Below are 25506 nucleotides of genomic sequence, written 5' to 3'. Positions count from 1 at the left end.
CATTAGACCCAGCCATGTCACCCCCTGTGGCCCTTGGGGCCTCCCCAAGTCACCTTTGTGCACCCCACCCGCACCCTCGCTCCATGGGGCCCCTTCCCTGCCAGGGCGCTGGGCTCTCCCTGACACCCCAGATTTACAGCTTTGAATTCCCAGGGTTTAAAAGACATAAAAGGCGCAGGCTTGGCCCCGCGCGCTGCCTCGCCGCTGCCCTCCCCATTAGCCTTATTTATGGCAGCACCCCAAAGCGGGCCCGGGGGGGGGGAGGAGGAGGAGGAGGAGGAGGAGGGCTGGGGGCTTCGCTAACCTCCAGCCCTAATGGGGAACACATGGCAGGACCTTGGCATGGGGAAGGGGGGGTGTCTCCCAGTCCCAGCTCAGGTTTGAGGGGTGCTCCACACCCTGGGGCAGGGGAGGGAGGGGTGGGGGTGGCCGCATCCCCTCGGGGATGGCTGGGGGAGCGCAGCCCTGTGCCCCCCCGGGAGCAGGGAGTGGGGCCTCTCCTCGCCCCGCTGCGCTCCGCCAGCTTATTCATCTTGTTAATCAAACCAGGGCCGGGAGAAAATGTGCTCGGGCCGGGCTGGCGGGGCTGCGGGGTCGGCTCTGCTCCCCCCTTCCCCCTCCTGGAGCCCCGCCAGCCCCGCGGCCTCGTGTCCGGCACCGGTGACTAATGGCCAAGTAAATGGGATAGATTGGGGGCTGTCACCGTAAATCACGGCACCGCGCTGCAGGTGAGGTTTCCATCGGCCGGGAGGGGCAGAGCCAGAGCCTCGACCCCCCCCCACAGGGACCGAAACCCACCGGAGCGAGCGCTGGGAGCGCCGGGAGCGAGGGCTGAGCGGCTGAACGCTCCCACCGCACCTGCCCCCACCACGCCTGGCGCCGGCCCGTGCTCCAGCCACTCACCTTTTAATAGAAAAAAACCCTTTCCCAGGCAATAATATTCGAGTTGGCAAATATTTACTGCCCTCCCTCCTCCCCTCTCCAGAAACACTCGATGCCTTTTGCATTTATCACTACTGACCTACATTCTTTTTCTGGAGCCTTTTGTGAAGCCGCAGGCTCCCCCCACGCTGGCCGCGGTGTCCCCACGGTCCCCCCAGGGCCAGGGGGACATGTCACCCCACATCCCAACCCCGCAGAGCCCATCCCTTGTGCTCAGTCACCCCCCTCGACATCAACCACATTTTTTTTCCCCCCCTCTAGAGATCAGCAAACTCCATCACGGGACTTTTTGTGCTTCCCAAAGCAAACAGAGGCGGGAAGGTGCGGCCGCCCGCTACGAGGATGCTCTTGAGCGAAGGGGTTGCGCCAGGGGGGTGGCAGGGAAGGGGTTAAGTGGGTTATAAATTACCCATGGATGTGGAAATGTGACTGAGAGGAATATAAAGAAAACTCTGACTGCTGGATTCTTTGCATTTCTAGCCTCTTTATTTTTCCCCCAGGTCACTTTAAAAGGATGCAGGCAGTCAGAGGCAGCTCCGCTGCGCCTCTCCTCCTGCTTTTTCTGGGGTTTTGGGTTTTTTTGTTGTTTGTTTTTTACACCCTGGCCCTTGAGCCAGATGCTGTCTCTGTCCAAGGACTTTATGGAGCGAGCTCTGGCTGGGAAATCAAGTAATTAGATTAATTCGGGGTAGATGTGCTGGGCCCGGCCAGGGTGACACATGATGGAGGGCTGGCAGGAAGGTGATGGCTGGTGGGAAGCTGGAGCGAGGATGCTCAGCCCGGCTTTGGGGATGTCACTAAGGCCACCCCGGGGTCCCAGATCCATCCGGGGGGAGTCACATCCTGCCTGGGCAGAGCGGGGAGCTCGCGGCTGTACGGGCCCCGCTGCTGGGGAGCTGGGCCCCACGGCCAGATCCTGCACCGCAACAGGGCAAAGAGGCCCTGGGAACGGAGCCACGGAGGGGGGGGGCAGCCGGACCGCGTCAGCCCCCAGGGGACCACCGCGCTGACGCCAACAGCCCGGTCCGGGGGTCAGCGGGGGGTGCCGGGCCAGATCCTGCCTCTTGGCCACCCGCGGGAGCCCGGCTGGTGCCTGCGGCTCGTGGGCAGGAGGGAGCAGCCCTTTAAAGGTCACTGTCAAAGGGCAGCGCTGACCACATCTGCCCGCTGAGCACATCTGCCCGCTGACCACGTCGGCCGCGGAGCGACGCGCTGACTCAGAAGGGGGGAGAGTGGCTCTGTCATCCTCAGCTGCTCCCGAACGGGTCCTGACACCACCCTGGCATGGGGACCACGGGCACGGCAGGGCTGGCTCTGTCCCCAAACCCTGTCCCCATCCCACAGCACCAAGTCCGGATGCTGCCGTGGCTCAGGGAGGGACCCCGAGCTGCCTGCGGTGACACCCTGGGCACGTCCCAGGTGACACCAGTGGGACCGATGCTCCCCTCTCCTCCCGACGCCACTGTCCCCCCACTTTCCCCCTGACCCCCAGCAAAGCCTCAAGCCACCTTCTGATGATGCCAGAGCTGGCCATGTCCCCTCTGCCGGCACCAGGATGGGTGTCACCCCCCCCAGGAGCCCACCCACCCCTGCTTCCCCAAACAGCCACGCTAAATCCCACTTTATCGTTGGCTCTGGGTGGACGCGGAGGGAAGGAGAAGGCAGACGGGGGAAGCCGTGTGGGCAGCGCAGGTGGGCAGCCAGGGCGGCTGCTGCTCCCCAAACCTGCTCCAGGGGGGTGATTTCTCCTTCATCCCCCTCCCTCTTCCAGCACCCACCGCTGGCTCCCACCCCAGGGTGGCTTCCCGGGGGGATGCGGGCGGTGGGTCGGGATCGCGGGCGGCCGCCAGCCCCCGGGGCAGCCGTGATTCACTCGGCCAGACTGCGGACACTGGGGGCTGAAGTTTCTCAGGCTGGGTGGCTCCCGGAGCCTGACATTTTTGGGAAATTTCAACAAAAACAGTTCAGAAGCTTCCAAAAAACAGGACGATGGGAAAAGGCATTGTTTGGTCTCCCTCCCGCTCTCTTTTTTTATTTTATTTTCCAATCCATGCAATCCCGTCGGCCGGTGCCCAACACCTCGGAGCCCCACAGCTACTCCCACGCAGTGTCACCCCCCTCCCTGTCCCCGCAGGGGTGTGGGGCTCAGCCCCCCCACCCCAGTGCTATGGGGCAGGGGCTGATCCATGGTGTCATCCCTTTGGGAGGGGCACCCTGGACCACCCAGGTGTCCCCTGCCACCCCCGGCTCTGTCCCCCCATGCTCCATCCCCTGCAGGGAACGATGTCCCTGTCCTCGCAGCCGAGGGGATGCAGGGAACAAAGGGACAGGGGAAGCCACCGGACAATGTCCCCATGGGCTGGGAACGGCCCCCCCAGATCTGAGCCCCCAGAATCACCCCCAAACCTCGGCCGCAGCAGTGCTCCCACATTCTCAGGTCTCCCCACCCCAACCTCAGGGTCAAGGCCACCAGGACCCTCCATGTCCCCTCTACTGAAGGGGGGGGGAACATGACCCGGGCACCCCCCAGCACGGGATGCTTTTGGGGACCCCATTGCACCCCACCTCGCACCCCAAAGCTCAGGCAGACCTAAAGGACATGCAGCAGGGGGACAGCCCACGCTCGGGAACAGTGGCCTGGCCACCACCAGGACCTGCTGTCCCAGGGCTCTGCCACCCCCCCCCGGGGTCTGCAAAGCTCTGGGTGACACCGAGACCCGGGGGGGGACAGGGGGGGCACCGGGAGGGGGGTGCGATGCCCAAGTGGGCAGCTTTGCTGCGGGGACAGTGGCACAACCGGACACGTCACCACCGCCGGGCTGCCCCGGGACCCCCAGCAGCTTGAAACTGGGGGGGGTCTTGAAGCAACTTGCGGTGTTTTTCCCACCTTTTTGGACTTTTTTTGCGGGAAAAAACAGAGATGATGAATTCGATAGAAAACGTGGGGATTTATGGGAAGATATTCCCATTTTCACCACCCCCCCCCCAAAAAAAAAAAATAACACGATTTTGGACTCTTAAAGACAGTTGTGGGTGGGGAGTCCCCGGGGGGGCCCGGCCCGGCCGCCTGTGCAGCGCCGGGAGCGGCCCCGGGGGCACGGGAGGGTCCGTGGAGGCCGCGGGTGAGTCACCCGTGGGAAGGCGGCCCCGGGGCGGCTCTTACTCACCTACCGCGGGGCTCGGGGCGGGGGGGGCAGCGGGACACCGGCCCCAGGCCGGCGGGGGGGGCAGCATCCCGCGGTAGCACCGGGCGCTGCCGGGCGGGCGCTGCGTGTCGGCGGTCGGTCCCGGGACCGGTACCGGAGCAGGACGGCGGGGCCCCGGGGCCGGTGCATTTCTGCCCCCCCGGGGGCGGGCCCGGGCCGGGTGGGGCGGGGCCAGGGCGGCATTTAGGGCTTTGGTAACCGGGGGTTGCTCAGACTTGCTCGGGACTTCCCCGGACGTGCCGGTGCGCTCCGCCGCCCCGGGCACCGACGGGCACCGGAGCCGGCCATGCCGCCGTTGCCGTTGCTCCCCCCGCTGCTCCTGCTCTGCCTCCGCCTCCTCCGCGCCGAGCCGCTCGCCTGTGAGTACCGGGACCACCGGGCGGCTCCCGCAAGGTGGGCGCGGGGGGCGAGGCCGGGGGGGTCCCGTCGGGGCCGGGGCGGGCGCGGCGCGGAGCCCCCCGGGGGTCTCCCCCGATCGTTGCGGGTCGGGCGGTGCCGGTCCATGCGGGGGAGGGGGGGGGTGGGGGGGTGTGTCCGTCGCCATCCTCCCCCCTCGGGGATGCGGAGCAGCGGGGGCATCGCCGGGCGCACCTCGGGGCTGCGTGTCGCAGGGGAGCAGGGACACCCCCCCCCCGCCCCACCGAGAGCAGCCGCGACCCCCTATCACCCTCCGGCAGGCAACCGGGAGCCCCCTCCCTCCCCGACCCCGCAGCCCAGCTGGGACCCCCCCCCCCCCCCCGCGCCTTCTCCCTGCAGAGAACAATAGAGGAATTTTTTTTTTTTTTACCCCCCCATCCCTGAGAGCACAAGGGACCCCCCCTCCTCCCCTGGGAACAGCGAGTGCCCCTTCTCCCCATGGAGAAGAGGGACCCCTCTCCCCGAGAAGGGTCGGTCCCTCCTTGTGGCCCCCCCGCGCCGTTCAGACCCCCCCGTCCCGGAGAACAATGCGGCTCCCTTCCCCACCTAGGACAATGGAAACCCCCGTCCTCCGTCCGGAGAACAATAGCGAACCCCTTCCCCATGTGACCCCCTCCCACCCCCGGGAGCGGTGACCCCCCTTTCTACCCCCTTGAGTCTCTGAGACCCCCCTCCTCCTGCTAAAAACAACGGGGACCCCCCTTTTCCCCCCAGAGAACTGTGCCCCCCCCCCCCATCCCAGAGAACAATGAATCCCCTTTTCCCCACCCAGAACAATAGGGAGTTCCCTCCCCCACAGAGAACAATGAATCCCCCCACCCCAAAAAAAAAAAAAAATACCCCTGGGGGGGCTCCCAAATGATGCCCTTTTGGGGGTCCCACTTGGCGCTGGCAGGTCTGGGAGGTGCCACCTGTGGGCTGAGCTGTGGGCGGCCTCAGCCCCGCGGGGATCGGGGTCCCCACTCGCTGTGGGGGGGCACACGGACACGGGAGGGCTCCCCCCTCCCCTCCCCACAGGGCCCTAAACCCGAATTAGCCTCCGTCCCACCCGTCGCCTCGTTGCTTCCCCTCCGGCCCGAGCGAAGGGGAGGCGAGATCCCGAGATCCCGTTCCCCGCTGCAGGAAGTTTGGCTTCCTCCCTATGGTGGGAATTTCTCAGGGCGATGGTCGGTGGCTCCGACGGGCAGAGGGGTCCCGCCACGAGAATCCCCCTCTCCCGCGTCCCCGGCACCGGTGACACCGCAGGGGCCCGGCCACCCGGGTCTCCTACCCCTGACCCCTACGTGTCGTTAACGGGGAAGTCTCCGAGAGCGATAATTAGGGCAGGAATTGCAGAAACACTGGAGAGGGAAGGAAAAATCCTCCAAAAATCCTTTTAGGAGCCGTTAACAAGAGCCTCGGAACCGAGGCGGGTTTCGGTGTGGAGCCGGTGCCCACCCCCGTGCCCTTCCCGGGGGCCAGAGGGGTTAATCCCACCCGGGACAACGCGGGGCCGCGGCCAGACCCCCGTGTCAGGGCTGACCCCGCACCCTTCAGCTCACCCCGGTGCCTCTCACAGCCAGTTTCACCCCCCCCGGGACCCCCATTTTTTCCCCCCCGTCGGGGTCCGGTGCAGCCCTGTGGCCCCTCGACGTGCGGCGCTGGGGAAAGGCGAAGCCAAATCTCCTTTTAGAGAGCGAATGTTTCCCCTCGGTTCAGCTCGGTCGTGCTCGCTGGAATGCCTGGGCTTTTTATAAATCCCTCCTCGAGCTGAGGGATGGGCACGAGAAATGCCAGTTGGAGAAGAAAAAGCCAAAAAAAAAAGTGGAAAGGAGGAAAAAAGTGTTTTTGGGTGCTGTGTCCACTTGCAAACCTCGTTGCTTGAGCTTTAGAAGAATTCTCTAAATATCTATTTTTAAAAATTTATTTTTCTTGCAGAATTCAGGGCTGCCCAAATTTCCTTTTGTTCTTCAGGGCAATTATTTATATTATTTTTCCGTAACCCCCTGCACATCTTAAATCTTTAACTGCGTGATCTCCGACACTTATCGGAGGGTTTTTTCTTTTCTTTCCCAGCCCCTTAAAACACTGATATAAAAATAAAATGAAATCCGGCCCTTCGGAAGAAAAGCATAAACGTTCCTGACACCTTGGAAATGTGGTTTTACTTTATAGCATTACTTAGCACCTGATCAGCATTTTTATTTTTTTTTTTTTTAATAGGAAAGCCATAAAAACCCCAAGCAGGTATTTTCGTTGCGACTTGCACATTCCACAGGCTGCCTGCGTCTCTCCGGCCCTTTCCTCTCCGATCTGAAAACTTCACACTTTTCCCTTTTAAAACACATGTTCGGCGCTGTGTCTGCGCGGAGGGGGAAAAAAAATGGCAGGGGGGAAAAAAAAAAAAGAAATATATATAAAATTGGCCCCTCCAGAGGCTCCTGCTTGGAGGAGGAAAAAAAAAATTGCAGGAAAAAAAAATTAAAAAAAAAAATAAATTGGCCCCTCCAGAGGGTCCTGCTTGGAGGACGGGAAACGTGTCTGTTTTATGGCGCTCGTGTGTGTTTCTGGTGCTGTTTAGATTAAGATTTAGGAGAATTAGGGCCCGGAGCGCCGGGTCTGTTATCGGTGGAGCTGGAGCAGCCCCGGCTCCGCGGAGGCTCACGGAGGAGCCGGTGCTGGGTGGGCTCGTTGGCGGAGCTGGGGGTGCTTTTTTCGGAGGCCTCACTGGACGATGGGGAGTTGGGGACTGAGCCCCTCAAGGGTGGGTTTGTTTTGGGGGTGGGTGGGATGGAGCTGTGCCATCACCCAGAGATGCTCAGGGTACCCCGGGGTACCCAGCAGCGACGTCTCTTGGATGCTTTTACACCCACCCCAACAGCATCCCCTGAGCGATGGGAGGCACTGCTAATTAAGATATCTCCAGGGTAACGAGGATTTTGGAGCATTAATTGCGCTGGGGTGGGAGTAGGAGCGGCCGGCGGGTGCTGAAAGGCGATCGGGGCCAGGGAGGTCAGAGGGGAGGGGAGGTCGCGGCACTTTCCGGGAGGTAATTTGGGATATTAGCCTGGCGCGTGCGGATGGAGCCGATAAGGCTGACGGACACGGAAAACCCCGGAGCGGGGTCGGGGGAGCCTTTTCTTTGAAGCCTCGTGGCGGAGAGGTCTCGAAATAAAGCAGCGTGGGGGGCTTTCCCATCACGGAGGGGCTCCCCGGTGGGGACCATCCTTGGGGGGCCCTTGGGGTGTCCTGGCGCAGGGACCACGTGTCGAGGTGCAAGTGGTGGGTTTTGGCAGAGTCTGGTGGCACATGGTTGGGATTAGGGGGGTTGGTCAGTGCTGGTCTCAGCCCTCGGGGGGGTGCTGCTGGCCTGTGTTGTCGGAAAAGGGGGGGGGAAGAAAAAAAAAAAACCCCAAACTTTCCATAGTTGCGTTTGAAATCCTTTTGTCACGAAAAATTTACAAAGCCACAACCCAGCCCCCACCCAGCCCTGGAAAAACCACAGCGTCGCCGAGACCCCCCCGCCTCGCGCCGCAAAGCTCCCCAAAGGCCGTCGGCGCTTCCCGGCTTGAACCCCCCCGCACCCACCCACCCCCCCGGCTCCGCCGAGGAGCCCCCGAGCTCGCGGGGGGAGCGCGGCCGAGCCCGGCGCCTCGTGTGCCTCCGCTTCGGAGGAGGGCGAGCGCTGCGGCGAGGGGCTCTGCCGGGATAAATGTGTGTGCGTTAAAAATATATATTGAAAATACATAAAAGAGAGAAAATATATTTAAATAGATTTAAAAGACACAAAATAGATATAATATATATGAATATATAGAATGCATTTAAATATATGTACATTAGATATAGACTACACATAACTATATATAAAATAGATATAAACTACACAACTATAAAAAATAAACTACAGGTAACTATATAAAATAGATACAGACCACACGTCACTATATATAAAATAAACTACACGTAACCATATATAAAATAGGTATAGACTACACATCACTATATATAAAATAAACTACAGGTAACTGTATAAAAAATAAACTACAGGTAACTATATATAAAATAGGTATAAACTACAGGTAACTATATCTATTTTATATATAGTTACCTGTAGTTTATTTTATATAGACTACATGTCACTTTATATAATATAAACTACGGGTCACTATACATAAAATAGATAGAAACTACAGGTAACTATATAAAATAGATACAGACTGCAGGTAACTGTATGTAAAATAGATATATAAATATACAAATTTTTTAGATTTTTCCCCCCCCTCCTTTCTTTCTCCGGCCGCAGACCCCGCCGTGATTTCGCCCCAAGACCCCACCCTGCTGATCGGCTCCTCGCTGGTCGCCACGTGCACGGTCAGCCCCGACTTCCACCTGCGAGCCGAGGACCTGTACTGGACGCTGAACGGCCGGCGCCTGCCCGCCGCCTCCTACGCCGCCCTCGGCCCCACCACGCTCAGCGTGGCCCTCGCCCGCCTCAACGGCTCCAAGCAGCAGTCGGGGGACAACCTGGTGTGTCACAGCAGAGACGGCGGCATCTTGGCCGGCTCCTGCCTTTACGTTGGACGTACGTCGCCGGCGCGGTTCCACGTGCCGGGTTCCAGCCCTCGGTGCCGGGGTGTCCTCGCCGGCCGGTCTCGGGGGAGGATTTGGGGATCCCCGCGGGGGTGAACACCCCGGTTCTTGCCAAACCGTGCCGTGAGCTCGCAGCGGTTGCTGGCGGCCGCTCGGTTTTAACCTCCCCGTGGTTTGTGCCCGGTGCCCCGACGCGCGGCCGCGGCCTCCGGCTCGCAGGAGCGCGCAGCAGAAAGGCTGTTTTGGCAAACCCTCGGTAAAATTGCACTTGTCCGAATCAATAATCGTAAGATTTTTATCTCAGGCTATTTTAAGGACGATGCTGCGTCCTAGGAATACAGAGGCTTAGCTGGGAATGCAGCTTGGATTTGTTTTTTGGGTTGTTGTTGCTGAAAGAAAACAGCTCCGGAGCCGGGTGCAGGCAGGGGTGGGCAGGAGCCGGGTGCGGGCAGGAGCTGGGTGCAGGCAGGGGTGGGCAGGAGCTGAGTGCAGGCAGGAGTTTAAACCCTTCCAGCAGACACATCTGCAGCCGCGGGGCTGGAACCTGGGGACTGTGGTGGCATCACCCACTGGGACCAGTTTTGGGCTGGTTTTGCCACTGCACCATTTCATCCCCCTCTGCCTCTTTTCTTTTTTTTTTTTTCTCTCCCAGTACCCCCAGAAAAACCAGTCAACATCACCTGCTGGTCCAAAAACATGAAGGACCTCACCTGCAAGTGGGCGCCGGGGACAGAAGGGGAGACCTTCCTGCACACCAACTACACCCTCAAGTACAAGCTCAGGTGGGGCTGCCTGCCTTAAATCCTATTATTCTTAAAAAAAAAAACCAAAAAAACAAAAAAACAACAAATGCTGATTTGTGTTTTGAAGTCTTACGGGTTGGTGGGGAATGGGGAACCCGATGCCTCCTGGCCGGACCCCTCTGGGGATGGCGCTGGGCGTGATGAGTTTCCTCAGGTCTCGGCTGCCGCGAGCGCTGGCAGGCAGCCACGCTCCGTGCGTGCCGGGGACGAGGAAGAGGAGGAGGGTGAGGAGAAGCGGCCGCGGGGCCGGTAACCCAACACCTCACCAGCGTCACGCTCTTGGTGTTGAGTGGCAGATAAATGAGCCGCGGTCCCCGTTTCCTCCGGGGATGGGTGAACATCCCCGGCTCGACCGCGGTAAGCGGCGGTGCTGGTACCGGCACTGAGCGCCCGCCCGCAGGTGGTACGGCCGCGACAACACGTGCCAGGAGTATCACACGGCCGGGCCCTACTCCTGCCACATCCCCAAGGACCTGGCCCTCTTCACGCCCTACGAGATCTGGGTGGAGGCGTCCAACCGGCTGGGGGTGGCCGTCTCCGACGTCGTCATGTTGGACATCCTCGACGTGGGTGAGCGACAGTGGCGTGATGTCACCCCCACGCCGGTGGTGACCTCACGGCGGGGTGGGGGGGGGGAGCGGGTGGCGGGTTCACGCCGTGGGAGGTGGGGGGGCCAGCAGGAAATGGGCGATATGTGAGCAGAATTGCTCCTAATCGAATTAGGCTGTTTTCTCCGAGGTTTGGGGTTTGGGTGTTTTTTTGGCATCTGTGGCTCCTTAACCCCCGCGGCTCCGCGGCGCTGCCTGCGCCGGCCCCGCCAGCCCCTGCCCTGTCCCCGCAGTCACCACGGACCCGCCGCCGGACGTGCACGTCAGCCGGGTGGGGGACCTGGAGGACCAGCTGAGCGTGCGCTGGAGCTCACCCCCGGCCCTCAAGGATTTCCTCTTCCAAGCCAAATACCAGATCCAGTACCGGGTGGAGGACAGCTCGGAGTGGAAGGTGGGTCGGCATCGCCCGCCAGCGGCGGGGGACGGCGAGGGGACGCCTCACCACGCTGGCGCTGCCATCTCCTCCCCCCCCGCCTCTGCAGGTGGTGGACGACGTGGGCAACCAGACCTCGTGCCGCCTGGCCGGCCTCCGCCCCGGCACCGTCTACTTCGTCCAGGTGCGTTGTAATCCCTTCGGCATCTACGGCTCCAAAAAAGCCGGCATCTGGAGCGACTGGAGCAACCCCACCGCCGCCTCCACCCCACGCAGCGGTGAGTGCCCCCGGCATCGCTCGGGGGGCAGGGAGGGGGTGCTCCCTCTCCCCTGCACACACAGGATGTGCAGGAGCGGGGGGGCCCCTCCCCACCCCGTGCCCGGCACCTGGATTTCTTGCAAAGGAGCCAATTCAGAGCTCAGCTTTCCCAGCTGGGAGCCAAAAAGCCGCTCGTTTTCCTCTTGCCCACCATTATTTACGGCGCGGCAGCGATGGGGGGGGTTGAGGCACGTCCCCCCCCACGGTGGCACTTGACCCGTTTGTCCCTGCAGAGCGAGCGGCGGGGGGTTGTGACCCCAAAGGGGGGGAGCAAAACACGACGCTGCGGCGGGAGCTGAAGCAGTTTTTCGGGTGGGTGAAGAAACACGCCTACGGCTGCTCCAACCTCGGCATCAAGCTCTACGACCAGTGGCGCGTGTGGCTGCAGAAATCGCACAAAACACGCAACCAGGTAGGTAAGGAGCCTTTCACACTTCTTTTCCCCGGCTCGGGGGGGGATGCGGGGTCACCCCCCCCACACACACAGACCCCTGGGATGCTGGGGGACAGGGGGGTGACGCCGGGGCGAGCGGCCGGCGGCGACGCGGGGCTCTGCTCCTCTCCACAGGTTCTTCCCGGCGATAAGTTGTAGCCCCCGGGGGACCGAGCGCCGGCAGGATGACACGGGGCGCCCGGCACCCACCCGGGACCACCCGCGCCCGCCCCGGCCCTGCCGGGGGGGAGCAGGAAGGCGGCCGGGGCGAAGCGTGGCCCCGCAGCTCCCGGGGATGGGATGGGGGGGGGCAGGCTGGGCCAGCTCCAGGAGCCTCTTGCGTGCCGCTGGCCCCGTGGGACTGCGGCCCCCCACCCTGCCGCTCGCACCCCACAGCAGCGAGGGGACCCCCCAACCTCACCCAGCCGGGGGGGGGACGGAGGTTTTGCTTCTTAACCGCCAGCTGGAGCAGCCCCTGGGGTGAATGGGGCAGTGGGGGCTTCCTGGGTGTCCCCCCCACCCTCAGCACAGCTCCCCCCACCCTAGGGAACCAATTTTGTCTGTTTTCTCCCCGGGGACCCACGTGCGAGCGCACAGAGGGGGGGTGTCCATCCCCGGGGAGCCACAAGGGCTGGTTTGAGGCTGCTGGGGTTTGCCCAGTGCCTGCTCCAATTTTGATTCAAACCAGCCTTATTTTGGTTCCATTTCAGTCAATTAGGAACAGATTTAAGCTTAATGCCAATAAACCTCTGAAACCCCACCGGGGTCTGCGTCAGCGGAGCAGCAGCAGCGCGGAGGGACGGGGATGCAGCGGGCAGCCAAAGGGGACCCGTGTCCCTCGTCACCCTGTCCCAGGGCTCCCAGGGGACCGAGCCAAGGGGGAGAGGGTGGCACTGGGGGGTGACACGAGCCGTTTACATCACTCACCTCACACTAGCTCTCCGGGGACAGGTTTATTTTGGGTGACCATAGAAAGGGCACTTGTGGGACACCGGAGCTGTCATGGGGCTGGGGGCACAGCTCATCTCCAAGAGGTGGTTTCTGGGGGGGCTGGTGCTTGTGGGGCTCCAGCCAGCAGCAAAGGCAGTGCCCGTCTCAAGAGGGGTCAAAGCAAGGTGGCCCCTTGGCACTGGGGGTTGTGGTTTGCCTTGGGCAAAGCCCCGGCACGGCCAGCAGAGGAACCAGCCCCACGCTGGACCCCTCTGCTGAGGGATGCTTAGGATTTAGGAGTTCCCCCCTTTCTCCCATGAGGGGGGTTCTCCACCCCTTCCAGCCTGTGCTCAAGAAAAGGGGTTGGGGGGAAGATGCCCACCTTGCTGGGTTGGTGGAGGTACCCAGGGGGCCGCACGGGGAGCGGGTGGGGGCCAGGGGGGGCAAGCAGGGCCCCTATTCCACCGGCCGGCCCCTCCAGCTGTTCCCACGGGGACACCCATCACTCGACTTCTTCCGAATCGTACTTGAGGTCCTGGAGAATTTCGCTGATTGCCTCAATGGTTTTAATTAGCCTAGGAGAGCGGATGGAAACTATAAATAAAGCCCATATGGAGCGTATTATCTGGGCCGCCTCGCCTTCCCCGCGCTGTTTATGAAACACTCAGCCCGGGGAGGCCGAGGGGACCGCGGCCGCGCGCCATCGCCAAACCCTCCCCGGGGCTGCGGCCGAGAGCGCTTTTGAAGGCACCATCTGGGCCCCCCTGGGCTGGAGAGAGGGGAAATGTGGGGAAGGGATTCCTATTCTGGGGGGGTGGGTGCCATAAAATGGGGGGAGACGGCACTGGGGCCACCACCTACTTGTGCTTGAGCTCCCGCACCTCCTGCTGATGGACGTCCACGTCGGGCTGGTCCTGCGCCTGCTGCCGGGCCAGCTGGAGCTGCGCCGTCTGCAGCGGGGACACGGCGGGAGCTGGGACACCCCAAAAGCAGCCCCAGCTCTGCCCTGGAGCAGTGTGGGCCCCCCCACCTTCAACCCCCAAGCCTGGCACTCACCAGCTGCAGCTTCTCCTGCTCCCGCTCCTGGAGGCGGGCGAGGTGCTGGGCCAGGTCGGGGCGGGCGAGCTCGTCCCGCAGCCGCCCGGCGATGCACAGCACCTCCCGGGAGATGCCGCTGAAGGCCACCGTGATCTCGTGCACCAGCTGCCGGTAACGGGGGAAGTCATAGTGGGGTGCGCTGCTCAGGTACGCCCGGTGGCCCCTGGGGACAGGTTGTGGGGGGAGAAGCCGCCGTCACCACACCGGGGGGGCACCGGGACGGAAACACCCCGTGGTCCCATCCCGGTGCTGAGCTCCCGTTGCAGCACCGGGAGGGTTTTCCTGCGCAGATTTGGCAGCGCTCAGTCCCCACGACCAGGCAGCTTCACCCCTCACACAGGACGGGCTTGGCAGCTTTTTTTTAGGGTGGGGGGTGTTGGGTTTTTTTTTTTTTTCCTTTTCGCTCGCAAGCCTGGGAAGTCCATCATCTCCTGTCGGATGCTAAAATAGGATACAGGTGTCCGGTGCGGGGGTCCCTCTGCCAGCTGGAGCTCATCAGCCACCCCGACAGCCGCTGCTCCGCCCCGCCAGCCTCTTCCCATCAGGATGCAAAAAAATCAGGATGGGGGATTCGGTTCCTTGCTGGGGACCCCCCTGCCCGCCCCGGCGGGTCCCGTCCCCATCGGTTCCCGGTACTCACTCCTCGAAGAGCCGGTACGCCTCGGCCCGCTCGCCCTGCAGCGCCCACAGCCGCCGCAGCAACGCCTTCACGGCCTCGCCCGTCTGCCGGGAGAAGGGGACGGTGGCGGCGGCGTGGCACGACGGTGGCGTGGGACAAGGGTGCCACCGGGCTGGTGCCCACCGCCTCACGGGGCGGCTCTGCTCCCGTTAACGGGCCCGGGGCCTCGACGCCCCCCCCCCACCCCGCCAAGTGCTGGTTGTGGGGGAACCCAGGCTGAGCCCGGCCGCGGTGTTGAGCTCAGTCCGGCACCGGGACCCCCCCGGCCACGCGTGAACCAACGGGCACCGGGACCCCCCCCCCCCGTCCATGTGCACACAATCAGACCGGCACCGGGCCCCCCCGCCAGCCACGCGTGCACTGACCGGACGGGTACCGGGCCTCCCCCCGACACGTTACAGACGGGGACGGGGACCCCCCCCCGACCACGCGTGCACAAACCGGACCGGTATCGGAACCCCCCCACCCTGCCCCGCACCGGATTTCCCCCCCCCGCCATGTAAACACAACGCAGACGGACACCGCCCCCCCCCGCCCCCGCCACGCTTTCACGGCCCGCCCCGCTGCCGGTACCCGAACCGGACCGACTCTGTCCCCCGCCCCCGGGGACCCCTCCCCGCCCCGGTGCCGCCGCTCACCATGGCGCGGCCCCGGCCCCGGTCGGAGCGCGCAGGCCCGGCGGGGCGCGGAGGCGGAGCGCGGCCGCGCAGCGCTGTTCCGCCGCCACCTGCAGGTACCGCCCGGTATCGCCACCCCGGTTCCCCCCGCCCCGCTCCCGCGTCCCCCTTTTATTAAAAACCACGTCCGTTTAGGCAAAAAAACTCAACACAAAATAGGAGCAGCTTGAGCGCTGCGATGCTTTATTGGCAGGGCGCAGGCAGGGCGCAGGCAGGGCCGCCGCTGCCCGCTCTACTTGACCTTCTTCTTGGGGCGCAGGTTGTTGGTGTGCCCACACTTTTTCTTGCGGCAGTTGACGGCGCGGGGGTGCAGGCGGGCGTAGCACCTGGGAAAGGGGGGAAAAGTGTCACCCAAAGCCCGTTCCCGCGGGGAAAAGAGTGGGAACAGAGTCCCCACGGTGGGGGGGGGGACACAGGGGGGGACGTACTTGCGGCAGATCATTTTGTCGCAGTTGTATTTCTGGGCGAGCTGGCGGAGGGAAGGCTCGATGATGCCCCCCCGCAGGCGCAGCACCAGGTGCAGGGTGGACTCTGAAACAAGAGAAAAGCGTCACGGGGAGCGCAGGGGCTGCTGGGGAGCAGCTGGGACCCTCCACCCCCCGAAAAAGAAAAAAAAAATAAAATAAATAAAGCCCGGGGTGCGGCCCACCGCCGCGGTACCTTTCTGGATGTTGTAGTCTGCGAGGGTGCGGCCATCCTCCAGCTGCTTCCCCGCGAAAATCAGGCGCTGCTGGTCGGGGGGGATCCCTGCGGGAGAGGAACCAGCGCGGTGACGGGGGGCGGCGGCGGCAGGGGCGGCCCCGCCGCTGCCCGCCCGCCCCCCCCGGTACCTTCCTTATCCTGGATCTTGGCCTTGACGTTCTCGATCGTGTCGTTGGGCTCCACCTCCAAGGTGATGGTTTTGCCCGTCAACGTCTTCACGAAGATCTGCATCGTGGCACCGATCGCGCCTGCGGAGAGCGGCGGCCGCGTCACCCCCGGCGGGGCCCAGAGAGGAGACCCCGGGGAGGGGGGGGGTGTCCCCTCCCGCCACCCCCCAAAGCCTCGCCGCCGCCACGCCCGCCCCCAGCCAGGACGCGATGCCCCGACCCCCCCACCCCCCCCCCGTTCCCGCCCCCGACACCCCCCCCCGGAGTCCCGGGCCCTGGGGCGCAGCCGCCCCGCGCGCACCCGCCGCCTCGTTGCTGAGAAAAGGGGCGACCGGAACCGGAACCCGCCCGCGGCGCGTCACGACCGGCCGCGATCCCCCCCCCCCCCCCCCCCCCTTCCGCCGCGGGGCCGCAGGGCGCAGGCGCGAACGGCCCCCGCCCGCCTCCGCGCCCCGGGACAGGCCCCGCGGCCCCGGGACAGGCCTCACGGACCCGGGACAGGCCCCGCGGCCCCGGGACAGGCCTCACGGACCCGGGACAGGCCCCGCGGCCTCCCGCCAGCCCCACACTCTCCCCTCAGCCCCCTGCAGGCCCGAGGAGCCCAGACCGCTCCCCGGGACACCGTGAGGAGCCGATGGGAACGGGCCTGCGCGGCCCTGTGAGGGGCTGAGGGGCGATACGGGGCAGGCGGGAGCCAAAAGGAAACCCGGCTCCGGCTCTTCCCCCAGGAGGGAAACACGGCGGCCGCAGGGACAGCCAGCACCTGTCCGTTAGCAGCACGGACGGACCCGCAGGAAAGCCGGAGCGTTGATGGGCACCCCCGTGAGCCTCAAAGACAACATTTCTTAAGAAAAAACACCCGTGCCCCAAACCGGCTCTTCTGCACCAAAGTCTCCGTCACAGGTGGGGTTTTGCCGCTCTCCTGCTCGCACAAATGAGAAAGGACAAGAGGCATTTCAAACCCACATTTTACTTATTTCCCCCGAAGTGAGTCGCGGGGTTTACACTACGGTGGCAGTTTAGAGGCAGAAAGGCGCCCTTCTTCACGCGGCCATCGCTTCTCCCAGCTTTTGCTTCCCTCTTCCCGAAAAAAGAAACACACAAATATAAATACAGGATAGAAAGTTCTCCAGGGGCGGGCAGTGGCGGCGCAGGACCCGCACACCTAGTCCAGGTCGTTGGTCGTGTCTTCATCTGTGAGAGTCTGTCCGTTCACAGCCGGTAAATCGTACTGGCCTTGGGATAAATCCTCAAAATCCTGACTCGTGGTGGGAGAGATGATGTCAGGGCTGGTGTCGCAGGACTCCGTGCTCTGCTCAGAGGTAGCGATGGTGGTTGTCGTGCTTTTTGGGACAGGGTCAAAGTCATCATCATCTTCTAGGATGGGAGATTCGTGGATGTCTGGAAGGGAAGATGCAAACGTTAGTTTTGCTGCTGCAGCCACACAAGACGAGGCGCTGCCGCTGCGACGCGAGGTACGAGACACCCCAGCAGAACAATTTGCTGATTTCTAACTAAATTTTGTCTGCTTGCAGCGGTAATCAATAAAAAAAAAAACCAAACGATGCCACGTGAATTAGCAGCCATCTGTAACTTCTTTCAACCGCGTTTAATATAATCAAGCAGCTCTCCAGGCTTTTAGCGCAGCGCCTGGGCGTCTCGTTGGCTTCTCCTGGCTCCCGAGAGCCGCCTCGCGCGTTCTTAGGAAAAGGGATTTTTCGCATGGGAAGAAAACCCACGGAAGAGCCGCGCGCTGGGAGGAATCACTCACTGCTGAAAGCCTCCGGGTACTGCTTCGCCAGCTTCCCTTTCAGCGTCCTGGGGGGGAGAGAACGAGCTAAGCCCACGGGGAAGCTGACAGATCCAGAGCCGAGCTGGCCGGTCGGCTCCCTCTGCTCACCGGTGTTCACGGACAACAGAAACCCATCCCAGGGGGTTCCCCGAGGCGAGGGGCTCCCTCCCCGGCCCCCCGAGCGCTCCCGTCACCCGCTCTCAGAACATCAGGCGTTTCCTCCGAGTCCCACGTTTTGTAACCGAAACGTTTCGTCCCTCCTGCCGCCCTGGGGAGCACAGACCACCCCGCTGGAGCAAAACTGAGGAATCCTAAAGCTCCGCCCTCCGCGGCTCCTCTCCCGCTGCCTCCACGCGTCGCTTGGCCGCGTATTTTCCCCTCTCTGACTGTTTTTCCTTCCGAGATCACCCACTTGTGTCCTGCTTTAACACCCCCGCAGCCCACCTAGACCTCAAGGAACCACCCTGCGCTCCCCGCCGGCAGTGACGTCCCCGTTCCCGTTGCCCACCGGATCCTCCGGAAGATGCTGTCCAGATCCTTCTTCATTTCCACCAGCGTCTTGGTGTGGTGGAGGAAACGCTCGTTCATCTGCTGCATGCGGACGCTGGAGAGGTTGTTGAAGTTGAGGAGCATCTCGTTGGTCTTCTCAAATCGATCCAACCTGAGCAGGGGAAGCGGGAGGAGTTCAGCAAAGATCCCGGGAGGTTCCCGGTGTCGGTACCGGGGTCCCTGCAGGTCGGTTCCCCCGGGACTCACATGTTTTTCTGAGCCAGGATGATGGCGTTGACGTCCTCGGCGTTGACCATGCCCAGCACCCGCCCGCAGAAAACCTGCGAGGCCGTGGGCTCCATCGCGGCCTGCGGGACCGCGGGGGCCGGCTCAGCCGGGGGGGCGGGAGCCTCCCGCGCCCCCAGGACCGGTAACGGAGACCCCCCCCACCCCATCCCCGGTAATGGGGTCCCCTCCGCCCTGCTATGCCACCGGTACCGGAGCTACACTCCCTCCCCGCCGCCGTGCCCGGTCCCGGGGCAGCCCCACACGCACCCAACGCCGGTAACGAGATCCCCCTGCCCGCCCCCCGGCTCCCGGCCCCGGTAGCACCCTCCCGGTACCGAGCTCCCTCGGGGGGAGGGACGCGGGCCTAGGCCTCTCCCGGTGGCCCCGGGGCTTCCCGCCGGCAGCGCCCGCACACCTGGGGGAGCCCGTCCCGCCGCTTCACATGACGGGAGCGACACCGGGGGCGGCACCGGCAGCCGCACCTCGCTTCCGGGTGCCGGGTCACGTTGAGCGCGACACCGTGGCGTCAGCGCGCCCGTGCGTCACGGCACCGAGCCGGAAGTAGTGGCGGCTGGCGGAGGGAGGGGCCGGGACAACGTCCCCGGTATCACGGGGTATCCCAGCACACGGGCCCCCGCGCCATGGCCCCGCGGCGGCCCCTTTAAGGCGGCGAACGAGCCCCGTCGGGCGCTTCGCTGACGAGCGTTCTCACCACCCAATAGCGTCAGCGCGGTGGGCGGTACCGGACCAATAGGAGCGTTGGGGGGCGGGGCCTGCGGCCGCTGGTTCGCGGACCCGGCGGGAGCGGCGGGGGGCGCGCGGCGGCCGTTGCTAAGGGGAGTCCCGGCGCGTGACGGGGACGGTGACGTGGGGCCGCGCGGGCGGGGGGAAGGCACGTGGCGGCGGGGGGGCGCGCGCGGGGCGGCCCATCCCGGTACCGGCACCGGGTCGGGGCCGCGTCTCCCCCCCGCCCCCCCCCCCCCCCCCCCCCCCCAGCCCCGCGTGGGCCCGATCCTTCCCCGGGGCCGGCGGGGTCTCCCCTGCCCGAGCCGCGCATCCCCCCCCGCCCCGAGGGCCCTGGGCCTGGCTCCCGGCACTGTCTGGGCCGCCGGTCGCGTCCCCGTCCCGTCCCCGGTAAGCGCAGGCCCGACCCCCGTTTCTCTCTCCCCGCTCCAGGTTGCTCCGCCGCGATGGCCTCCAGCGGGGAGGAACCGAGGAGCAGCTCCCCGGGCCGGGCAGGCACCGGCACCGAGCTGTCGCCTACGGCCGACGCTACTCAGCTAGACACGGCGGAGGATTTCGAGGTCTTGGAAGAGGAGGAGGAGGAGGAGGAAGAAGAGGACCTGAGCGAGCTGCCGCCGCTGGAGGACGTGGGCAGGCCGCCGGCCCCGCCGCGGGAGGACACCCAGGCCCCGGAGCAGGGCGGGGGGGAAGCGGCTGAGGACCCCCAGGAGTGGCTCGATGTTTTGGGTGAGAGCCCGGGCAGGAGGGCGCTGGGCTTGGGGGGCCTCAGGGCCTCCCCGTGGCTCAGCCAGCACTCCCCGCGCCGTGAAGGCTGGCCGGGAGTCGGAGCAGGGCGGTGGGAGCCAAGGTTTTCCCTCCCTGCTGTGGGCTGACGTGCCTCTGGCTTCTCCTTGCCCAGGGAGTGGCTTGCTCAAGAAAAAGACGCTGGTGCCGGGCCAGGGGGTGGACACGCGTCCCCGCAAGGGCCAGGACGTGACCATCCGCCTGAAGGCCACGCTGGAGGATGGCAGCGTGGTGGAGGAGAACCCTGCCCTCACCTTCACGCTGGGGGACTGCGACGTCTTGCAGGTCAGGGCTGGGAGAAAGCTTGCCCAGCTTTATCGCTGCCTTATTTTTGCCCTGCGGAGCAGGACCTTGCCTTGGGGGGCGTGGGGATGGTTTGGGGACAGTGACGTCCCTGTTTGCAGGTTGGAAGCGACCCCTCTGCCCTTGCTCATGCTCCCTCCCTGCGGTGTTGTTCCCTGTAGGCTCTGGACCTGTGTGTGCAGCTCCTGGAAATGGGGGAGACGGCTTTGATCGTGTCAGATGCAAAGTACTGCTACGGCGCTCAGGGCAGGTGAGCGGGGAGGGCTCAGGATGGCCCCAAATGGGGCTGTGAAAGCTGTCCCCTGCTCTCCCGGTGACAGCCCAGCCAGCAAGCCACAGCTTCCACAGACAAGGAGACCCAGCTTGCTTGCTACATGCAGGGAACAGCAGCGTGTCCTGTCTTGGGAATGATCTGCATCGTGCCCTGTCCTAGGGAGCTTCCGTGGCTCTGATTTCTGGGCTGTGGTGCTAAATCTACATGGCCCAGTGGCTGGTGGGACTGGCAGAGGTGGCAGCGGTGCCACAGCTTTGTGCCCTTCTCTGCGCAGGAGCCCCGACGTCCCACCCAACGCAGCTCTCACGCTGGAGGTGGAGCTGCTGGCAGCTCGGGACGCGCCGGACCTGGAGCTGCTCAGCGGGAAGGAGAAGATAGAGCTGGCCAACCGCAAGCGGGAGCGTGGCAACTTCTTCTACCAGCAGGCAGATTACGTGCTGGCCATCAATTCCTACGACATTGCCCTCAAAATCATCAGCTCCAGCTCAAAAGGTACCTGCTGCCGCCCCGGGTGAGGGCTGCCGGGGCTCCCTTCCTGCTGTAACTTGGCTTTGGGGTCTTTGCAGTTGACTTCAGTCCGGATGAGGAGACTGAGCTGCTGGACGTGAAGGTGAAATGTCTCAACAACCTGGCAGCCTCTCAGCTTAAATTGGACCATTACGAGGCGGCCCTGAAGTCCTGTAACCTCGTCCTGGAGCACCAGCCGGGGAACATCAAGGCTCTCTTCCGAAAGGGCAAGGTGAGGCCGGGCGTGTGGCAGGCGCTGCCGTCCCTTCTCCATGGAAGGCAGGACCGAGGGACAGACCTCAGCTGTCCTGCTCAAACCGTATCTCGCCTTCCAGGTCCTGGCTCAGCAGGGCGAATACAGAGAGGCCATCCCCATCTTAAAGGCAGCGTTGAAGCTGGAGCCTTCAAACAAGGTAGGCTGCTGTGCGTGCCACCGGCGATCCTGCCGAGCTGAGTGTCTGCAGGACGCTCTCCTCTTTCTGTGTCCCTGCACACCTCGGTGTTCCCCGTGGAAGGATGAAGCCACCCGTAGCTGTTCCCAGCTTCCTCTGTGAAGGGAGGCTGGAAACAGCCCCCAGGGCCTGGGCAGCTGTGGGGTGATGCACCCCGTGGTGCAACACCTGAGTGTGGCTGGGCTGGCGGGTCCCTTATCTACACGTTGCGAGACTCTCTCTTTGCCCTTTGGTCCTGGCGGTGACAGGACTCCCTGCCAGCCCATCCCTGTGTGTACAGTCCTGGCCACTCCGGCTTCCCCGGGTAGCTCCAGCGGCTCGTGCCGTGGCTACGGGAAGTGGAGCAGAGCTGAGTCCCAGCGACTCGCTCAGCTGCTCGGAGCGTGATTCACTGGGCGGCGGGAGCAGCCCAGACCTCGGTCCAGCGCCCTGGCCAGGGCGAGCTCTGGGTCAGGAATTTCCTGTCAGTTAATGATCAGCTGCAGGACCAGAGCCTCGGGAGAAATTAAAAGCCAGTACGAGGAAATGGCTGCAGCAGGAGCGAGCTGAGGTTGAGGCAGGGGGTTTGGTTCTACAGTTGAGCTTTAGTCCTCGACTGGGTCTGTTGTTTTATTTGCTTCTTTTCTGGAAGCTTCACCAGACCATTGTGATTTGTGTCACGATCTGGTGCCTGAAGGTCCTGGGTAGGATGGGGCGCTGTGAAAGCGGGTGCTCGGTGGTCCCGCAGCACCCACAGAGTTCGTGGTTTGAGATCACCCCCAGGGAAGGGTGAGCAGGATCTCAAACCCTTTGCTTCCCAGCGAGGTTCGGGTGGGCAGAGCACAAGCGACTCAGGTGGCACCGGGAGCACCTTCCCCCTGCGCATCTCCCCCACGTCACTGTTGGCGGGGCTGCTGCTCGCCAGCCCATTCACACGAAGCTTTTAATTGGAGAGGGGTGAAAAATCAAAATGCCCGGCAGTGACGTTACCAGTGAAACCACAAGTACAGCAAATTACTGGCCTCTCCGGCTGACGGCTGGGACTCCCGGGGAAGTGGCCGTGCCGCTCCAGACGGCAGCGTTAAACACGCGTCGGTGAGTCACGGGCTACGGCTGCCGGTGGTGAAAACAGACTCGAGAAATGCTCGGCTCCACCTGCCTCAGATGAGGAAACCTGGTTCTCTGGGACTGTCGGCACCTTTCAGCTGTTACAGACCATGAGCTGCTGGGCTCCCTTCTCCTGACCCCTTGGAAACGCACCTTCGGGGAGCAGGGGAAATGCCAACGTTTGTCCTACACCAATGTGCCAGCCCTCGGGGGTGCCTGCAGGTGCTCTGCACCCTCCAGACACCCCAAGTCTCACGTTCAAGGAAGCAGTGCTGAGCGTGGTGTGGTCTGGTGAAGCCCTGGCTGGTCTCTGGGCGAGCTGGCGTGGGTCTCTGGTGCTGGTGTGGGTCACTGGAGCTGGTGTGGGTCGCTGGTGTGGGTCACTGGTGCCAGTGTGGGTCACCAGTGCCAGTGTTTCGGGGAGGTGTCGGAGCCACCTGGAGCGTGGCGTCCCCAGCAGAGGGCACAGCATGGCCACCGCACCGGGCGGCTGCGCCACTGTGGCCACCGTGTCGTCCTTCCTGCCACCACCAGCTCAGGGAATGGCTGGTGGTACCGTGCTCGGCTCGACGGTGCTTCGTGCTGCTTTTTTGGGAGCCCGTGAGCTCCGTGCGGGATGCAGAGCTTTCTCCTGCGGCGGTCGCTCAGCCCCAGCCATCGCTGCCGCTTGGCACAGCTGGGCAGGTACCGACACGCTGCCGGGTCTTGCTGCAATCCTGCTTTAGACTGGGCTGAGTTTAAGCCCGCTTTCCCAGCCTGCTTCCAGACAGAAAAGTGGGAGAGCTCGGGCATGTCTGTCCCCAAGGCAGACACTTTTCCTTCTCGGTTAAAGGATAAAATCCTTTTCCCAATGTCTGGCATCAGCCCTGGGCTCTGCTCCCTGCTGCCAGGCTGGGAACAGTGTGAGTGGCCAAAAAGGACAGGGGGGCACCCAGACCTGTGGGGCACCCAGCCTGGGTGTCCGATGCCGGCCTGGTGCAGCCCCTCAGTGCAGGGGAGGAGGGCAGGATCAGCCCATCAGCCCCCCCCAGCTGCTTCTGAGCTGTTCCACGAAGCTCTTGCAGGGCCCTGGGGTGATCAGATGTGGTGTCGGTGGCACTGCGGTCCCCGTCCCCTCCCCTGCACCGCAGGGATGGTGCAGGGCTGATAACCGCAGCGCCGCTCTCTCCTCCCCAGACCATCCACGCTGAGCTCTCCAAGCTGGTGAAGAAGCACGCGGACCAGAAGAACGTGGAGACGGAGATGTACAGGAAGATGCTCGGGAATCCCAGCGCCGCTGGCACGCCGGGGAAATGCAAAGACAAACTGCCCTGGGTAAGGGCTGGTGCTGACCTTCTGCGGGGGGTGGCAGAGCGGGTGGGGGTCACCCCAAGGGGTGGGGAGCACTGGGCTGGGCACAGGGGGTGTGTTAGTGTCCCCCAGGCCCCTGGGGGTCAACACAATCGTGCTCCCAGGCAGGGGGGATGCTGACGTGACCCACGGGTGGGAGCTGGGGGCTCACGCTCCGGCAGCTTTGCCGGGAAAACGCCAAGAGCTGCGGCTGCGCTCCTGGCTCTGTCCGCCGGATCCCGGCGATGCCAGCTGGAGGGTCCGGACTTTGCTCCCAGCTGCTGCACTCGGGAGCCCGCTGGCTGCGCCAGTGGAAAGCGCGGTCAGCTGGGCTGCCGGCGGCACACGCTGTCCCCGCGGACGTGCGGGCCAGAGCCGATGCAGCACTTGCCTTTTTGGGCTGCGTTATCTCGGATGAGCGTTGGGAGCTCGGCGCTGCCCCGCGGCCCCGTGCCAGCGCAGGCAGGGCCACACGGCTCGCGGCACACCCCATGCATCCCATCACCTCGCCGCTCTCTCCTTCTCAGTCCATCCCTTGGAAGTGGCTCTTCGGGGCAACAGCCATTGCGCTCGGCGGCGTGGCCTTGTCCGTGGTCATCGCGGCGAGGAACTAAGGATGGTGACGGGGCGGCCCCGCGGCACAGGACCTGCGCCGGGATGTGCCTCTCTCCTGCCAAGGGGCTTCCCTGGGGCTCCGCCGACCCCTCCCCACGGACTCACAGTTGCAGAAACACAGATGCTTTCTCCGCTGGAGGTGCCGGATCCCCCTCCCGCCATCCCCCCATGTCCCTCCCGGCGCAGATGGGGCGCAGCTGTGGGGACGGAGCCGCAGGCAGAGCAGAGACCCCCGAGCACCCTCCCGGCAATCAGGGGCTCAGCCCCCAGCCCCGAGCACGTCGGGGGGGAGCGGGAGCTCCTGCACACTGGTACGCCGTCGCTGTCCCCAGCCCGGTGACCCCCAGCAGGCATCGTGGTCCTGCCGACACGGTGGGATGGGCAGGGGGAGGCCCGTGGAAGGAAGGAAGCCGCGTGGGTAGGGACGGGCACAGCGGTTTCTACGGCTGGACCCGGCCGCGGGAAGGGAAGTGGTGCAGATGTACTATGGGGCACGTCCAGCGAGATTCCCCTGTGTCCTGGGGGGCTGCCGGCGGCTCAGCCCTCCCGCGGGCACCCGCTCCCCTCCTCGGTGCTTCCCCAGAGTGTGCAATGTCCAAAGAAAGCCAAAGAAACCCGCGGTGGGAGGGTTGTGCTGGAGACCTCCTCTCCAGGCTCTCTTGTAGGTCCAAGCTCTCGGGGTCCCCCTTTGCCCTGCAGCTCTCTCCAGCTTGGGGTCAGCCGTTGCCCCAGTCCCAGCTCAGATCATGGCGGGGGGGGGGGGGTGGGTGTAGCACTGTCCTCCTGCCCTAAACCGACTGTGAACTTCCCAAATAAAGGACAATTCCTTCACACCCGGGCCTCTTCATTGCCGGCGAGAGCCGGGGCGAGCAGGGATGCTCCTCTCAGCTGTGTCCACCCCCCCTCTCACATCACATC

General features: G+C 63.9%; 5 protein-coding genes across 8 annotated transcripts; 2 read left to right on the top strand and 3 right to left on the bottom strand.

Moving 5' to 3' along the window:
* Positions 1-4374: 4374 nt before the first annotated feature.
* On the top strand, positions 4375-12433 carry CRLF1 (cytokine receptor like factor 1). Of its 2 annotated transcripts, none has more exons than XM_074851815.1 (8): positions 4375-4507; positions 8851-9129; positions 9790-9919; positions 10341-10510; positions 10782-10939; positions 11031-11199; positions 11474-11652; positions 11809-12433. In XM_074851815.1, exons 1-8 carry the CDS (start codon positions 4435-4437, stop codon positions 11830-11832), a joined length of 1182 nt encoding a protein of 393 aa, XP_074707916.1. In that variant the 5' UTR covers positions 4375-4434; the 3' UTR covers positions 11833-12433. The 2 variants fall into 2 exon arrangements, with proteins under 2 accessions (XP_074707916.1, XP_074707917.1); XM_074851816.1 differs by having other exon boundaries at positions 11474-11656.
* Positions 12434-12613: 180 nt separating this feature from the next.
* REX1BD (required for excision 1-B domain containing) lies at positions 12614-15066 on the bottom strand. The gene is made up of 5 exons (XM_074851855.1): positions 15019-15066; positions 14342-14424; positions 13660-13864; positions 13465-13553; positions 12614-13178 (listed from the first exon to the last, which is right to left on the bottom strand). The coding sequence occupies exons 1-5, from the start codon at positions 15019-15021 to the stop codon at positions 13106-13108; spliced, it is 453 nt and encodes a 150-aa protein (XP_074707956.1). The 5' UTR covers positions 15022-15066; the 3' UTR covers positions 12614-13105.
* Positions 15067-15213: 147 nt separating this feature from the next.
* UBA52 (ubiquitin A-52 residue ribosomal protein fusion product 1) lies at positions 15214-16301 on the bottom strand. The gene is made up of 5 exons (XM_074851861.1): positions 16228-16301; positions 15888-16007; positions 15718-15804; positions 15486-15588; positions 15214-15383 (listed from the first exon to the last, which is right to left on the bottom strand). The coding sequence occupies exons 2-5, from the start codon at positions 15988-15990 to the stop codon at positions 15290-15292; spliced, it is 387 nt and encodes a 128-aa protein (XP_074707962.1). The 5' UTR covers positions 15991-16007; positions 16228-16301; the 3' UTR covers positions 15214-15289.
* A 577-nt stretch (positions 16302-16878) lies between these two features.
* KXD1 (KxDL motif containing 1) lies at positions 16879-19035 on the bottom strand. Of its 2 annotated transcripts, none has more exons than XM_074851853.1 (5): positions 18911-19035; positions 18475-18575; positions 18227-18379; positions 17698-17744; positions 16879-17327 (listed from the first exon to the last, which is right to left on the bottom strand). In XM_074851853.1, exons 2-5 carry the CDS (start codon positions 18567-18569, stop codon positions 17092-17094), a joined length of 531 nt encoding a protein of 176 aa, XP_074707954.1. In that variant the 5' UTR covers positions 18570-18575; positions 18911-19035; the 3' UTR covers positions 16879-17091. The 2 variants fall into 2 exon arrangements, with proteins under 2 accessions (XP_074707954.1, XP_074707955.1); XM_074851854.1 differs by having other exon boundaries at positions 18831-18992.
* A 61-nt stretch (positions 19036-19096) lies between these two features.
* Positions 19097-25418, top strand: FKBP8 (FKBP prolyl isomerase 8). Of its 2 annotated transcripts, XM_074851809.1 has the most exons (9): positions 19097-19234; positions 19672-19965; positions 20138-20307; positions 20487-20575; positions 20874-21091; positions 21166-21338; positions 21442-21519; positions 23821-23958; positions 24501-25418. In XM_074851809.1, the coding sequence occupies exons 2-9, from the start codon at positions 19686-19688 to the stop codon at positions 24585-24587; spliced, it is 1233 nt and encodes a 410-aa protein (XP_074707910.1). In that variant the 5' UTR covers positions 19097-19234; positions 19672-19685; the 3' UTR covers positions 24588-25418. The 2 variants fall into 2 exon arrangements, with proteins under 2 accessions (XP_074707910.1, XP_074707911.1); XM_074851810.1 differs by lacking the exon at positions 19097-19234 and having other exon boundaries at positions 19480-19965.
* Positions 25419-25506: the final 88 nt, after the last annotated feature.

The sequence above is a fragment of the Strix uralensis genome, chromosome 27, assembly GCF_047716275.1.
Source record: "Strix uralensis isolate ZFMK-TIS-50842 chromosome 27, bStrUra1, whole genome shotgun sequence".
Lineage (NCBI taxonomy): Eukaryota > Metazoa > Chordata > Aves > Strigiformes > Strigidae > Strix > Strix uralensis.
Note: the sequence above shows the minus strand (reverse complement) of the source record. Positions and strands in the feature narration are given on the sequence as shown.

What these genes read in the sequence shown, in the direction of transcription:
- KXD1 (XM_074851853.1), bottom strand. Translation starts at nt 18,569, where the DNA reads ATGGAGCCCACGGCCTCGCAGGTTTTCTGCGGGCGGGTGCTGGGCATG. An exon ending in ATCCTGGCTCAGAAAAACAT is followed by an intron (nt 18,380 to 18,474) that starts GTGAGTCCCGGG and finishes TCCCCTGCTCAG; the next exon opens with GTTGGATCGATTTGAGAAGA. An exon ending in GTACCCGGAGGCTTTCAGCA is followed by an intron (nt 17,328 to 17,697) that starts GTGAGTGATTCC and finishes CTTCCCTTCCAG; the next exon opens with ACATCCACGAATCTCCCATC.
- CRLF1 (XM_074851815.1), top strand. Translation starts at nt 4,435, where the DNA reads ATGCCGCCGTTGCCGTTGCTCCCCCCGCTGCTCCTGCTCTGCCTCCGC. An exon ending in CTCCTGCCTTTACGTTGGAC is followed by an intron (nt 9,130 to 9,789) that starts GTACGTCGCCGG and finishes TTTCTCTCCCAG; the next exon opens with TACCCCCAGAAAAACCAGTC. An exon ending in GTTGGACATCCTCGACGTGG is followed by an intron (nt 10,511 to 10,781) that starts GTGAGCGACAGT and finishes CTGTCCCCGCAG; the next exon opens with TCACCACGGACCCGCCGCCG.
- FKBP8 (XM_074851809.1), top strand. Translation starts at nt 19,686, where the DNA reads ATGGCCTCCAGCGGGGAGGAACCGAGGAGCAGCTCCCCGGGCCGGGCA. An exon ending in CTCTCTTCCGAAAGGGCAAG is followed by an intron (nt 21,339 to 21,441) that starts GTGAGGCCGGGC and finishes CTCGCCTTCCAG; the next exon opens with GTCCTGGCTCAGCAGGGCGA. An exon ending in GCAAAGACAAACTGCCCTGG is followed by an intron (nt 23,959 to 24,500) that starts GTAAGGGCTGGT and finishes TCTCCTTCTCAG; the next exon opens with TCCATCCCTTGGAAGTGGCT.
- REX1BD (XM_074851855.1), bottom strand. An exon ending in GCGTACCGGCTCTTCGAGGA is followed by an intron (nt 13,865 to 14,341) that starts GTGAGTACCGGG and finishes ACCTGTCCCCAG; the next exon opens with GGGCCACCGGGCGTACCTGA. An exon ending in AGCAGGAGAAGCTGCAGCTG is followed by an intron (nt 13,554 to 13,659) that starts GTGAGTGCCAGG and finishes TCCCCGCTGCAG; the next exon opens with ACGGCGCAGCTCCAGCTGGC.
- UBA52 (XM_074851861.1), bottom strand. Translation starts at nt 15,990, where the DNA reads ATGCAGATCTTCGTGAAGACGTTGACGGGCAAAACCATCACCTTGGAG. An exon ending in CAAGATCCAGGATAAGGAAG is followed by an intron (nt 15,805 to 15,887) that starts GTACCGGGGGGG and finishes CCTCTCCCGCAG; the next exon opens with GGATCCCCCCCGACCAGCAG. An exon ending in GACAAAATGATCTGCCGCAA is followed by an intron (nt 15,384 to 15,485) that starts GTACGTCCCCCC and finishes CCCCTTTCCCAG; the next exon opens with GTGCTACGCCCGCCTGCACC.